This window comes from Simochromis diagramma, unplaced genomic scaffold, assembly GCF_900408965.1.
Source record: "Simochromis diagramma unplaced genomic scaffold, fSimDia1.1 OVJJ01000176.1, whole genome shotgun sequence".
In the NCBI taxonomy this organism is placed as follows: Eukaryota; Metazoa; Chordata; class Actinopteri; order Cichliformes; family Cichlidae; genus Simochromis; species Simochromis diagramma.
Genome location: NW_024386892.1, coordinates 6,426,081 through 6,440,642, shown reverse-complemented (window position 1 = coordinate 6,440,642; position 14,562 = coordinate 6,426,081). Strand labels below are relative to the sequence as shown.

Sequence of the window (14,562 nt, the reverse complement as noted above, 5' to 3'; positions counted from 1 at the left end):
GCAATCCTCAGACCTAAATAGGACCTTTTATATAAAATTCTACCTCCCTCTTTTTATTGTTAGACTATTCCAGAGTGGCTTTGTGTGAGTCGCAGTTCAAAATAATCCTGGTTTATCATTGTTGTTACTGCCCATGTTCCAATCACATAGAACTGAGAGTAAAAAATAAATAAATTAATTAAAAAAAAACAGAAACGGAGCATTTAGAACCTCCTAAGTTTTGGGCTCACTGCCCTTATTTGTATGTATACTGCTTTCAGTGTTCAAAACAGGGCATGTTTAAACATCCTAACAGTATATCGACACAAGAAGCACAATATAGCTCTTATACCCTAAGATTGCTGAACCTCTACAAGCAGGCTATCAGGGGCACTCAAAAATCCTCAGACTAGCTACTTTTTTCTCCTCCAAAATGGCACTAAAGGAGGCCGTGCAGAGGTGCTTCCTGCAGTGGAACACAAGTTACTGAGAAACAGTTTTTCTTAAAGTGGCTTCAAGCAGCAGAACAAAAAACATCAGTTGGCTTTGACAATAACATCGTAACTAAAAGCACAGCAGATAATTTATTTGATGCTTGACTTTAAAGAAATACAAATTTGTTTCTGGAAAGTCTATGAGAAATGTGTTAATTGCTGTCATTCTGAATAGTGCGTCTCGACTGAGCACAATTTGGTCATTTATGGGGGAAACCTTTAGTGTTAAATAGGACATGCTGTGAAAAATACTATACGTGTTTAGAGTTACGACAGGGGGTTGCTTGGCTTCGTATCTACGTGTCTTCACAGAAAGTGTTGATCTGCACAAGTTCTTTTCTAAAGCTCTGCCCTCCGTCGCATCTCTTCAGGAGATAATTAATTAGTTCCACCTGTGAAGTCACTTCTCTCCATCCCTTGTTTTGTCTCCATTTGCTCTTCCGTTCCTCCCTGTCTCTGCGCTCGCTGCGAGCGGGGGCGTTTGGAGCACTAATTTGTTTTTGTTTTGCCGCGCTAACCTTGCAGGGGTGACATGACGTTATTAGCTTCTCCTGCTCTTCTGCTGCCACACATTAGATTCAGGTAGACATGGAAGGCACTTTTCATTTGAATTTAATTCTCCCCCTTCAGCTCTCCTTCCTCCCCACTCCCATCCTCCCTCATCCTCCCTTCCCCTTAACCGTGCCACCCTCACACTTCTAATTAGATTTTGGGGGAAAATGAACTCTGATTAAAAACGGAGTCCTCTCCAACCTGACACACCATAGGCGCACGCCCACGCTCTGTGTGCAACACGCAAACACCTGACACATGCACAGATCTCGCTGAAAGGCCTGTGGCAAGCTGAAAGCTTGTTTGGAAGATGTTGGAAGTCGGGATGTATCTGAGGAGCAGACAGTGGCTGCCGTTCAAACCTCCATGTCCTCCTCCTCCTCCCGCCTTTCTCCATCAAGTTCTCCATTAGCACAGATCCGATCAAACTGTCAATCAACCCGGCCGCACGGCTGCTTCGATCTGGACTCGTGATTTCTCCCTCTGTCCCACCATGCATTATTAACACAGATTTTCTCATATCCTAAGAGGAAATTAAAATCTGTGTGGGTCTGTGTGTGTGTATGACTGTATGTGTGTTGTGGCTGATAAGTATCTGTTGAGCCTGCAGTTCTTGGGTGGACAATTTGACAGCAGTCTCGGGGTGGCTGGTTATGGCTAGAGGATGGGATCAAAAGTCACAGAGGTTGTAATCTTTTTTTCATTTAGAGCTTGTTAGAGGAAGATTTTTAGCTGTGGCTGGAGGTTTGAGGTCAGCTTCATCATCACAATCAGGCTCTTGATTTACATGCACGAATCATAGTTCCACATTACATTTTCTTTATAGAGTAGAGCTTTCAAGCACAAGTTCACTCCTACTTCCAAGGTGCATGGGGAAGCTCTTGATCCTCAAGAAGTAAAATCTCAAAAATGCCACAAGTTGAAATGTGTCATTCAAACAATAAGTAGACAATAAGTCCATCCATCCGTCCTTTTAACAGCATATCCATTTTAGGAACCATTCCCAGCCTCGTCAGGGTTTCCCAAATTAATGAGAACTTGTCATAAAGAAAGGTCTAGATTCAGTCAAACTGGAAGACACAGGAAAGGGAAAATGACGGGACACAAAATGGAAAAACGAGAATATTTTTTTTCCCCTAGAGGCATTTACATTCAGAGTTGCTAATTCCTTTTAATATTTTTTTGTCCACTTAGGATTTAGTAGAATTAGTACCTCAGATTTTATTGCTTCGCTTATGTTAGAAAATCCATCTTTTGTCCATGTAGTTGTTACTATCCATTTCCTTAGAGGTAGAGTCACAACACTGAGTCACCTACAAAAAAAAAAAGAAAAAAAAGAAAACTTTAAAGCTTTCAGTCAGAAATCTGTCCTCTCATCACGAAGAGGGCTTGAAACTGTTTACCTTGGGCTGCCTGAAGCAGCACAGAGATGCAAATCTGCTTGTTTACTGTTTTCTATCTTTCTATTGGAACACAGATTACAAACAGCTGGGACGTTTCGGTCAACAAAAGCGAGAACTCCACAAAACAACAAAACCGTATTATTTTTTATTATATATTTCTGATGCTGTTGGTTATTAGTTTGCTTATTTTAGCAGTTATGTGTCTTGCAGACTGTTTCATGTGGTAGATTCTCTAAATCACATGAAACATACAGCAGGTCTCCGAGGGTGTTTATTGGCTTCACAAGAACTGCAAGGCCTATTAATTATTAATAATTATATTATAAAGTGAACATAATAAAAACACACATGGAAATATTAACGTAGGAAGCTGTTGACACTTTGTCATAATTGTCTTGCAGATTAATTAAAAATAGAGCTGGCTTTAATAATAACCTGCTTATTTAAAAGATATGGGCCCGTTCTCTTTTTAACCGCTCTCTCACTGACTTCAGTAACAGTAAATCAGTCCAGAGAAAATAACAAACCAAGCGCACCTTGGTATATTCAGTACTAACAACATGATTTATTAACTCTGATGCACAAATTCAAGTGAAGTTTTGGTTGTAATGATTAATTCTGGAGCAAAACAAGTGAATAAAATATCGAAGATAAACGTCAGCTGCTTTATTCTGCAGCCAGCACAACTTGGAAAGTTCTCAAGGAAACAAACTCCTGCCTCACTGCTGATTCCCTGTAGTGCCTAAGCTTATTTCGGTGCTCAGAGTGCCAAGTGCCACAAGTGAAAAATATTTAAACTTTTAGCACCACGTGTGCCTCAGGCTTCAGATGGATGTTAGATGCCATATAGTTGTGCACACCTGGATCCCACACTGAGTGATGATTACCCAGGTAGAGGTGCCAATTTGATTCAGGTCCTTGCAGGTTATATTAAACATGAGCTGACAAACAGCTGTGTGTGTGTGTGCAAAGCTCTAGAAATAGATGCTACAAGGATAAATCTCCAGACTGGAGTAAAAAATGTCTAGTGTTAATAGCAGCTGTCTTATAAATTATTTGCCCTTCTTTTGTGCGTTCTTAATAAACTTTTGGTATTCTGCTTCTCATTGTTTAAACCCTAAGTTTTATTTATTCGTAAATATTATTCATCAGTCTTTTTGTCAAACAATATTAAATAATAATTCCATTTACATGGTTCTTTTGCAAAGTGCTTTGACAGACTAGCAAAGCCGAATCCAGAATTTCAACAGAAAGCTGGAAATTAGAGCTTCCTGTTTAAAAGCAGTTAAAGAAAAAGACTGCACAAAAATGTAATGACATCACATAATAGTGAGTTTGTAAAAATGTGTTTTTAGAAGTGATTTGAAGGAGGTCGCAGATTATCTCCTCAGGGAGGTCGTTTCAAAGCCCACGACTTATTCGCTTTAGTGATTTTTGAGTTTCTCGAGCAAAAAGACTTGAGAAATCTTGCTGTGGGAGGTTAAAAATCGGTTAAAACTTAACCTATTTAAAAAAAAAAACCTGAGTTAAATACCTACAAACCGGTGCTGTTTAATTTAGCCGCACAATCACCGTTCTTCAGAGCTGCCTGATTACATCAGCATCACTCTTCTTGTCGTGTTAATACGAATGACCTTTAACCCCTGCTAGTTATGAACCCATTGCTCTTGGCGTTGATTAGAATAACCTCTTTCTGTCTGTCCCGTCACTGCGTCCTCTGTGGCATCCCTCGCTCTTAAACAAGCGCTCCCAATTAGCACAGCGCTTAACGAGGTCGTTAGCAACCTGGTGTCCTCAACTCTACCAGCGTTCTGTGTTTAGGGAAAGGCGTCTATAGCTAAATGGCACATTTACACTCACAACTTGGACTCCTTTTCCATCTATCTCTCTCACTCACTCACTCACACTCTCTCTCACACACACACACACACACACACACACACACACACACACACACACACACACACACACACACACATACATTCAGTCACTCAGTCATTTCCATATTAATATAATGGGAGTATGTAGGGGTCATTAAAACATCAGAGAGTTGTAAAATCCAAATAGTAAAACACACAGAGCTGAATAGCACCAATGATAACTTGAGAGGGAGAGAGAAAGAGAGGAGGCTGTTTTATGATCATATTTGTGGCATGATGTGTTTTATGAAGTCAGCTCCCACATTATCTCCCCTATCATCTCTCGATCGCCATAATTCGATGTGAGAAGGTTATGGTAATGAGTTCTTATGGAATTGGGGGAAGGGGTTGAGCTGTGGGTCACACTCTACTGCTCATTGCTCTTGCATATAGTACGTATGGTTCTCCTTATTCTTCTATTATAACTGCATGGGGAAAAATGAAGACAATATTATCCAGTCGTATATTATCGTTAGCATTACCAGTTAAGGAAAACTGTAATTTTGCTGCTTACAGTGATGTTCACAGTAGCTCTTTGTCTGTTTATTTTGTGCAGTGCATTATCACTTCCTCAATAAGTGGGTTATTTATGTTTTGGTTTTCAAACGCTGCAGCAGTATAGCAGCACACACTCACGAGTGAATATATTCCTAAACATCGTTGTGTGTCTGCATGTGCTCGTCCTCAGCTTGTGATGAGTGGACTGTCCTTCCCAGACCAGGCCTGCACCGGGACATCAACCGCTTTGGACACTCTGCTGTGGTTAGCAACGGGTGAGTTTCTGCTTTTCATAACACGTCCCCCTAACTGATCCAATCCCAGACTCTATCTGGCTAATTCTTGTTTCCACCCTATATACAATAGTAAAACTTTGATAGAAAGTTCTTTGTAATGTATTTTCTGAAGTTAATGTAATTTTGGAAGGAGAAACAGTCATAGCCTACAAATAACGGTAGTTCTGCCCAAGGACAAGCCCCTGTATTACTAAAGGTAACAGAGTATTTTATTTTTTCTGAGTGTATCTTGAAATAAAGCGATTTGGTTCACAAAACATGCATGAACTTGCATTTCCCAAGTGTTTTCTTGTAAAAGTGCCACTTTAATCATAAATCTGTACCTTTACCAATCGTCCTTTGGACATTTCAGCAGTGATATTCAACCTTTGAAAAATATAAGAACAAGCCTTCCTGCTCAAATTACATTCATGCAAATAAAACACATCTATCTACAATGCGTGACACTCCAGCACAGCTTTTTTATTTCCTTGATGTCTTCCTGTGATGTCCTTCAAATCTTGAGCGTCTCAGGTGAATTTTGCCTCTGCCTTCCTCCTTGACTGGTATAGTTTTGTTGTGTAGACTGTTTATGGATTGATCTTTTTTTATCTCAATCTTATATTTAGTTTTGGTTGGCACTTCTCTTGTCACTTCTTCCTCCGCCTGCTCCTCTGAAGCTCCCTGTTTAGAAACTACGTCTCTCCCACCTCAGCTCTCGCCTGTATGTGGATGTTTCTCCTGCTACACTCTGTCAGAAACTTTCTTTGCACTTTCTATATATAGATACTGCATATATATATATGTCCACGTGTATTTCACTTCATTACCTCGAGACCTATATTCATTTCTAGTTTTTTTCCTCTCTAACTTTTTCTCACCCTCATTCACATGCAGGCGGATGTGTGAATGGCCTTTGGGCTCTGCTTTCTAGAAAGATGTGGTTTTCAAATTACTTATTACAGCTACGTACAACAAAGAAAACCCTGCCGTTGATGCACTGAGCATTTCTTGTTGCTCGTAGGGTTTAGCCTGAAAACAGATTTTGATTTTCTTGAAAAGAATCTGTGAACATCAGTCCCAGACAATCGGAGAGTACAAGACATTTTGTTTGGTGAAATAGAAAAAGTTATAGTGAAAATATAAATATCAGTGCTTTGTGATACTTAAATGTTTGCAGGAGTTTCATCGACTGACTTATTGCTGGGCTGAGAAATGACAGCCTGACCTGTTAACACCATTTACTCACCAAAAAGTCAGCTTTGAGCTCAGAAATGTCAGCTTTGAACTTCACAAGGACTGCTTCAAAATAGCAGCTTTTCTTTTTCACCCCCCCCTCACCACCACCTAAGTCCAGGTTTATTTTTAAAGGTGTTCCTCTAACTTTCTCCTCCTTTCTGGAGGCATTTCTCATCTGTATAAAGCGTGTAGTGTCTCACTGTTGCTTCCTTCCACAGCTGTCTGTATAAGTTCTCTTTTCCTGTTAGTTTGTATATAATCGTCCCTTCTTCATCTTCAGCTCCATGTACATCTTTGGAGGCTTTTCTGGTATGCTTCTGAACGACGTGCTGGCTTACACGCCTCCATCCTGCCAGGCCTTCTCTAGCCCAGGTTTGTGCGCCACTGCCGGGCCAGGTGTTCGTTGTCACTGGGTGAAAAGTAGATGTGTCCCCTGGAAGCCGAAACCACCCGACCACATTTTTCCTGCTCCTTTCTGCCCTGCTCGGCCTGGTATGTTATGCTTCTGTTTACCGAGCAAATTCTTTGCCATTTACATGCATCTGTTTCTTTGTTTCAGTCTAAATATTTTCACTGTCATGTCAACATAGTTTTCCTGAAATGTACCACACAATCAAGCACAAGTGCAACTCCCAAAAGGCTTATTTTTTCACAAGAATCGTAATTATTCTGGAGGGCTCTGAAGTATGTTTGCAATTCATAATTACAGGAACAGAAGGTCAGCACTGCAACAATTACCTAATTTCAAAGTAATTAGGATCGGTCTGAACCAGATGTAGATGCGGTAGCTCTTCCAGGTATTCTGCTTCAGGCACCTCGCTCGAGGTTTAAGTAGAAAGTAATTATGAAAATGATTTTGCTGTCAGTTTTAAATGGAGCATAAGCCCACATGGATTGAATGAATTAAAAGATCAAATCAATGGGTTTGCATTTAAAAGCCTGCTCATTGCAATTCACATACACCTTATCTAACCTTCATAACTCATGACAACATTTATGTGTCATCCCAAGCACACAAATCCCATTAATGTCCATAAAAACAAAATAAAATCTAACCTTAATTTAAAAGTTAAATGCTACATTTTCAATTTTTTTTCCTGGGTAATGCGATAAATGACTGACACACGCCAAAATACACCCTGATAACAGGTTAAAATGTGTTCTTTACTGAGGCCAGAATAACAAATTATAGAAACTATAGTTCAAAAAGAGCATGTAGTCAAACCAGCAGCCTTGTGAACACTGATCATCTCTTCTACTGCCTGAGCCAGCCTGTGCAATCTATGTTTAGCATGTTGAGACAGTCTTAGTGTTAGGTCTGCAAATCCCCTATGCATAGGACGATAAAGTTTAAATGTTGATACGGACATTTGGTAAGAACTTATTAGGTGCCCACTAATCACCTCTGGGTTCAACTATCTCTTGCCTATTGGAGGAATTGAACTTAGAACCACTTTCACTCTTGAGTAGTCCATGTGCTTTTCCCTGAGCTATCAAGACAGGTTGACACTTTCCAACTTCAGAGAACACAGGAAGAGACCAACGATGAGGTGGTAACGAGCGAGCATGAAATGGCTGTGAAATTCAGCGACTTGTAGATTGGTGGAAAAAAAATGTTAGCGGAACAAAATTGGCAGGTTCCAAGTTACACTTACCTCAGTTTTGAGGCAGGTAACTGAACTAGTGAAAAGTGCCGCTGATTGACATAGGACAGGTTTGGAAATGAAAAACCTACATTACTGAAGCCAGAAATGTCCATTATAGTATCAAACTGTCAAAAACAAAGTGATGCTCTGTGGTGTGCGTTCATCAATGCTGAAGACAAGTGGAAAAAAGGACTGTGTCCAGTTGTCAGCAACCTGTCTGGTTGTGGAGAAAGATAATAATGGACGACCGCAAAGACACGTAGACGACTCAGGTAAAAATGTGGGACAAACCTAAACAATTAAGCCTCCCAAATAATTAAATATAAATAAAGAAATAAACTTTAATAGAAAAAGTAAGAAGACATGAATTCCCATCCATGACTTGTCAGCTGCTAGCTCCTGATTATCATTAAGCAAATGAATCATTCAGCTATTCAGTGTAATTTTAATAAGATGTTAAATTCATTTTAAAAGCTTATAATTAAAAGTATGAACAGGCAGTAAGTACTTAATATGTTTATTATAAATGACTGGTAGACAAGAGAAGAAGGCATCCACTTAATAATGCAAACTTAAAGCCTGAGTAGGATGTAAATGGCTGAAATATAAAAAAAATATTGACACCTGTACAAAAATAAGCTTTTTGGATTTTTTCAGCTAACGAAGTTGTCACTTGGTAGCTTCCTGATTATTGCATCCAAATATGGTAATACATTTTATTTTACACTGCCCTAATAGTTTAAGTAGTTGTACATGTTCACCTGATGACTCCGACACTATATGTATTAACTGACTGATAGACATTTCCATGAAAATCACATTTACATCTTTGCTAGTCAAGAAGTCAAATCACCAACAGATGAACTCTTTGAAACATTTGTTGGCTGATTTCAATAAGTGGAAATCGATTACTGAAAGTAAAACTGTACGAGTTGCGCTCAGTCCATAATAGTATGAAAGCATTTTATTGTCCATACACTTTATTTAGACAGTAACAATACAGATTAGGGGGAAAAAAGGCTGTGACTTGGTGTCTTTGTTGCCTTTGTACCGATGTGCTTATGTTTTTTTAAATTTGTCTGTGTTCTCCATTTTTAGACAGTACAGATGAGCAGTGTTTCCGCTTCTCAGACTGTGCGAGCTGCACTGCCAACACAAGAGGATGTCAGTGGTGTGAGGACAGGAAGTGCATATCTGCCTCAAGCAACTGCACTGTGGTGAGGCTTTACTGACTATCAGTAAAATATCTATGGTAAACCTTATTGTATAGTATTGATAGTACAATAATTGAATTAAATCTTTGATGGAATACTTAACATATTGGTTCCTGACAATGCAAGAAGTCATAAAAAGTGCAGAGGCTGTTCTGTCAGTGGTTGAGCATCAATGCAATTTGGCACCATAGAAAGCTTGTATGGTTTTCACCCATAAGCTGTATAGGGGAACACACACATTTGCTAGTTAGCTAAGTGGCATACAACACTCAACAAAACCAAAGCAGAAACTTCTTGGATGGTCTGTGTCTCACAGCAAGCCATAATCTTAAATTACTCAATAAAACGTGACAAAAGACAATGGACGGAGGTTGAGTGTAATGATCCAAAGTATTTAAAGCAAGGCCTGTCTCCAGCTGCCTAATTTAGGACTCCTGTCAAATTGGCCATGCCTAAAATGCCCCACTTAGTTATTATAGAGCTGTGAAATTTGACATTTTATCATACAAGTCTGTGCGGATTGACTTGCTTTTGCAGTCAATCTCAAGTGACCATTAAAGAAAATGCATTTAAAAAATAAATAAATCTCCTGAGGCCTGAGGCTTTTCCTTGTCTGGCACCAAAATTGCACTCAGAAAAAGCTAAATGAGTGGCGGATTGGAGATGCAGCCATTTGGAAACGATCCTTTGTTGAGCGTGAGCTGAAAACGTGAGCTGATAAATGCTGGAGGAAAGTTCAGAGGCTTTTCAAATGACTGGTTAAAGGAAGAAGCTGTCGATGTCTTATATAAAGTCTTAAAACATTCAACACCAATCAGTGTGGTCTTTTTTAAATGATCACACAGACACACATGCTCATTTAAGGTTTTTGTTTTTTCTTTTATTCTCTGAAGCATCAAAATGAATATTTAAAAAAAAAAAAAAAGCAAAGTAATCGTTGGGCTGAAATTACACTTGTTATAAATATTTTCTTGTGTTATTTTGTTACGTTTGCTCGTTTTGTTTCCTCCTTTCACAGTCTCTGTTTTTAATCTCAACCCTGCTTTGTGTGTGTTTCTTTGTGTGTTTGGCTATCTGTTGCTTTCTTTCTGTCTACGTGCTTGGCTGGATTTGATCTGAATCTGTGAATGGATCGGACTGTTTGTGTGTGTGTGTGTGTGTTAGCTGACTCTGGAGCTGGCCCAGCAGCATGGCGGCGCTCTGTCTCTGTCTCCCCCTCCGTCCATGTTGTCTGAACATCAGCTGAGCTTGTGGAAACACGGAGCCAGGAGAAGGGGACATGTGTGTATCATTTGACACTTCCTGTTAAGCTTCAGGTTTGGGCTGCAAGGTCACAGGTCAGAGTAGCCCCTAAGGTTATGTGGACACTGGGGGGCAATATAAGTACAAATTTGCATGTATTTCATGCATTTCTTCTTTCTCCAACAAGTGGTACTAAAAATGGTGTGAGGAAAAAAGAACACTATGTTGTGAGGAGCTGTTCACGTCATTGAGTGATGCAGAAATTGTTACTGATCAAAAGCTTTTGAAGGTTTTGGTAAATAATTTGTAAGCAATAAAGAGAATCATAGAATATGGTCTCTGTTCTGAGACAAGACTTGTCATGCTTGTTTGAACATGAGTCTGTTTTTGGATCAATCCAAATGACACATCCATTTAATGCCATTTCAGGAGCAGAAAAACAAAATGTACGCTCAATAATCCTCGAGAAAATACGTAAGCAAAAATTGGCATGAAAACAGGACATGAGCAAAGACCTCTCCTTGGCCCTTTGTCTAACCTTCAAGGTTTTCATAACATAGAAATCACTTTTTATTTAATATGCTAAGAAAGTGGTGGACTAAAAAAAATGAAGGTCAGGATTGTATTTACCTGTGCAATCATGGATATAAAGATGTGTCATCCTTTTGCAGAAAATGGGATTTTGTTTTTTAGGCTAAAGTACACTTTGCTGGTACCTGATCAAATTAGATTTTTTTTTTTTTTTTGAAACTTTTAAATTAAAAAAAAATCCTTTCTGTTCTGAAACCTTATAGCTAAAATTGCTGCAGTGTAACTGTGCAGCATATAGAATAAAAACTACATCTGAGTATAAGGTGTCCTGCATATTGATTTTCTTTTCCACTCTGCATGTTCTGTTGGCTGTTTAAATCACCACGCCCATTTATACTTTATTCATTTTCACCATTTGTTGCACACTATATCGAATTCTCTAGCTTTACTGTATTTATTGTTGAAGAGAAAACTCAAAGAACTCTAGCCCGACTGATATTATTTCCTGTTATTTTGTGTGTGTGTTTGAAGACGGTAAGAGACTCATCCAGGTGTAAGCGCAGGGAAGAGCTGGAGTGTTTCAGGCTGGCCAGCTGCAGGAGCTGCTTGCTGAACGTCAACTGCCAGTGGGAGCCACAGCAGCAGGAGTGTCAGGCGTTGCCTGGTGAGGAGAAACACTCACGCATGTAACATAGTAGCAAGCAAATTAAGTACCTCAAGTTAAATTCATGAAGCTCATTTTATTCCAAGTGAATCTGAAAACTTTTTCACCCGGCTTTGCAAAGTCTTTGCACAGCATGTTTGTGATTTGCTTTCTAATCTGCTTCCTCATGCAGATTGAGGCCATATGCAGCAAAATGAGAACGCCTTGAGAATCTACTCTATTTACATAAAGAGTTTCACAAATGCACGCATGGATAACCTGTTTTATAAATGCACTGTGAATCTTTTTGATGATATTTACGACAGTGTAGCGTTCGCCCTGAAGTGACTGCAGTACTTTTTCAGAACTACTGGAATGTGTGTCATATAAAACATACTGTGAAGTAAGACAAAACATTTTGCATGTTCCCACGCTAACCAGTGGCATAGTCTTAGTGGTCTTCGCAAATAAACACCCTCATATATTCAGGCGAGCATACATTCAGACAGGATTAGTATGAACACACACATAGAAGCATGCACACACTTGAGAAATGTGCTCTGCACTCAGCAGCATAGAGAAGTAGGCCAATTAGAAGTGTTTACTGGATGTTCTGAATATGAATCCTTGGATGACTAACAAGTTTGAGTTATGCTGTGCAGCCTTAAAGCCATAGCTGCTCCTACTTTGACTTTTACTGCTAGCAAATATAGGGGCACAGGAAACACTCCTGCTACTTGAGTCCATAAATGATGCAGTTCCATGTTTTATTGTGTTATAAGGACCTGCTGGGTTCATTGGCAAAGACTTGTGAACTTGTACCAGCTTTAAGCCGAAGATGTTTTGCTGGGATAATAGAGTTTTTTAACTTGATTATTACTCAGGAATGTGGTAGTTTGTTCATTTGCAGTCCAAACCCATGTCTGAAACTGGATAAAACGAAGCAGAAATATCAAGATTTTTCATGACAGTACAATGTAGACTAACTAGGAATGTTTCCGATGACTAATTTAGCAGTCCATTAAACAGGAGAACCACTAATGGACTAGGTCTGTGAAACAGAAAAACAAAATTATGCTCAAGCTAATGGATCAGGTTGGGGGGGTTCATTATAAACGTGTACTCAATATTGTGTCAATATTGCACATAGGATAATGTCAAATAATTTGGTAATTGCTCATTTGCACAATTATGTTCAGAAACGTCTCACTACCAACATGCACGTTTCATTTGAGTTAGATCTTGAAAATAACAAGTACAAAATAAAACCATAGATCAATTTTAGTCAGAGCATTATTACAGCGTTTTTATAAATATTCTATAAATGTTACAATACTGTGAACATTTTTTCACTATTGAACTGAAATTCTGTCAGTGTGACAGCCCTAGAAAGGTTAAACCACAGACGGTATATATGTATGACTCATTGGGTTTCGGACTGAATTTTGAAGCCTAAGCATTTCATTTTCATTTTAGTATCATATCCATATTTTGGATGAGACAGTGCACTGTTAATCTAATCATCTAATATATACAAGGAAACTTCATTCAACTGTAAATTGGTGCAAAGTACTGAAACATATGAGTTAAGTAAAACTAACATGATATCAATAATAAACAAACTGGATCTTCTGGGTGGGTTGTACCTTATAGCAAGTTATTCTATGTTAGATCATTCCATTAAAATTGCACCAAAAACACCAAAGACACAAACATGGCCCAGGGATCTAATTCAGTGACTACACTTAGCAGAGGTGAGGCCTAGCAGAATTCGACTGACCATAACTCAGTGTCATTTAAACACCCACGCCCTTAATTCCAGTATCCAGATTGAAGAGACAACTATACAGTTGTTATGAGAGAAGACCCCATAGAGGCCAAAGTTGTTTTGTACCAGGGTGTAAAAATATTTTTTAATGCTATAAAGTTAGGCCTTTAACATGGCAGTGCCAGATTTTTATCAGGATTTAAAACAATTAGTATAACTAGTTAGTACTTTTTGTGCCAAATAACGGGGGCATTAACATACTGTGTACAGTCGAGTAGTTACCCACATCCCCAAATAATTCTAAAGTTATGGTTTTCTAATTATTTTTTTTTCTATTGTTTTTTGGACTCCGTGGGAACTGTTTGGGAAGTGGCTTGTTTTTTAGCTGCTGAGGTTGCAGCTTGAGTTAAAGATCGTCCATACAGTTGTTGCCTCAGTGTGTTAGAGCGATTTAAAACTGTTAATTACAGTTTTAAATAAATGAAATATATTTGAATTACCATTGAAAATTTAGCCCTTACAATCATCTGCATAATATTTCACAAATGTACGTAGTTTATCAAGTGTGCTTTAACGTTAGCAGCGCTAGCACTAGTAGACTCATTTCCTTGCAGTCTAATGTCGTATCCCAGTGCAGACTATGGCTGGATATTTCTCTGGTGGAGTGGAGACTTCACATTGGTTTGTTATCCAAATGATGAAAACGGCAGTTCATTTTCTGGTGGTTCTGGCAGTATAATTTTGTAATGGTATGTTTATTTTCAAGGTTTGGGAAACTAAGGCTGTGATTGTATTTTGTTTAAAGCTTAAATGGACAGAGATAGAAGACAACTATGTGCTTCTATTTTCTGTAAATCAAAATGAGTACTACTATTTGCATCTTCCATGCATCTGATAGTATTCTGCAGCTACTCTCTTATATTGCACCACTGGAGCTTCACCATCCTGCCACTTCACTAGTATTTATATGTCCACAGGCAAGATTATGCTACTTGGCATGAAGCATTGCAGACCACACAGAATAAATAAGATATTTCTTTTTTGTTTGAGTCCATTAACATGCTGAGGCCGAAACAAAGCTTCTGTTTTCCTGGAGTTTTATGTGGAGATGGCTAAGAAGAGTTGGGTTATTTAAAGCTGTCTCTAACACCATGACAGC

At 38.8% G+C, this 14,562-nt stretch overlaps 1 protein-coding gene across 2 annotated transcripts in view; it reads left to right on the top strand.

The window, feature by feature from the left end:
- Window positions 1-14,562, top strand: part of atrnl1a (attractin-like 1a) — a 307,920-nt gene that overhangs the window by 68,332 nt on the left and 225,026 nt on the right. The window contains exons 12-16 of one of the 2 annotated variants that reach the window (XM_040034074.1): window positions 5,036-5,120; window positions 6,640-6,851; window positions 9,104-9,222; window positions 10,384-10,500; window positions 11,524-11,656. In XM_040034074.1, the coding sequence (XP_039890008.1) occupies window positions 5,036-5,120; window positions 6,640-6,851; window positions 9,104-9,222; window positions 10,384-10,500; window positions 11,524-11,656 (666 nt within the window). The remainder of the gene's footprint in view (window positions 1-5,035; window positions 5,121-6,639; window positions 6,852-9,103; window positions 9,223-10,383; window positions 10,501-11,523; window positions 11,657-14,562) is intronic. The other variant, XM_040034076.1, reaches the window with a different exon arrangement.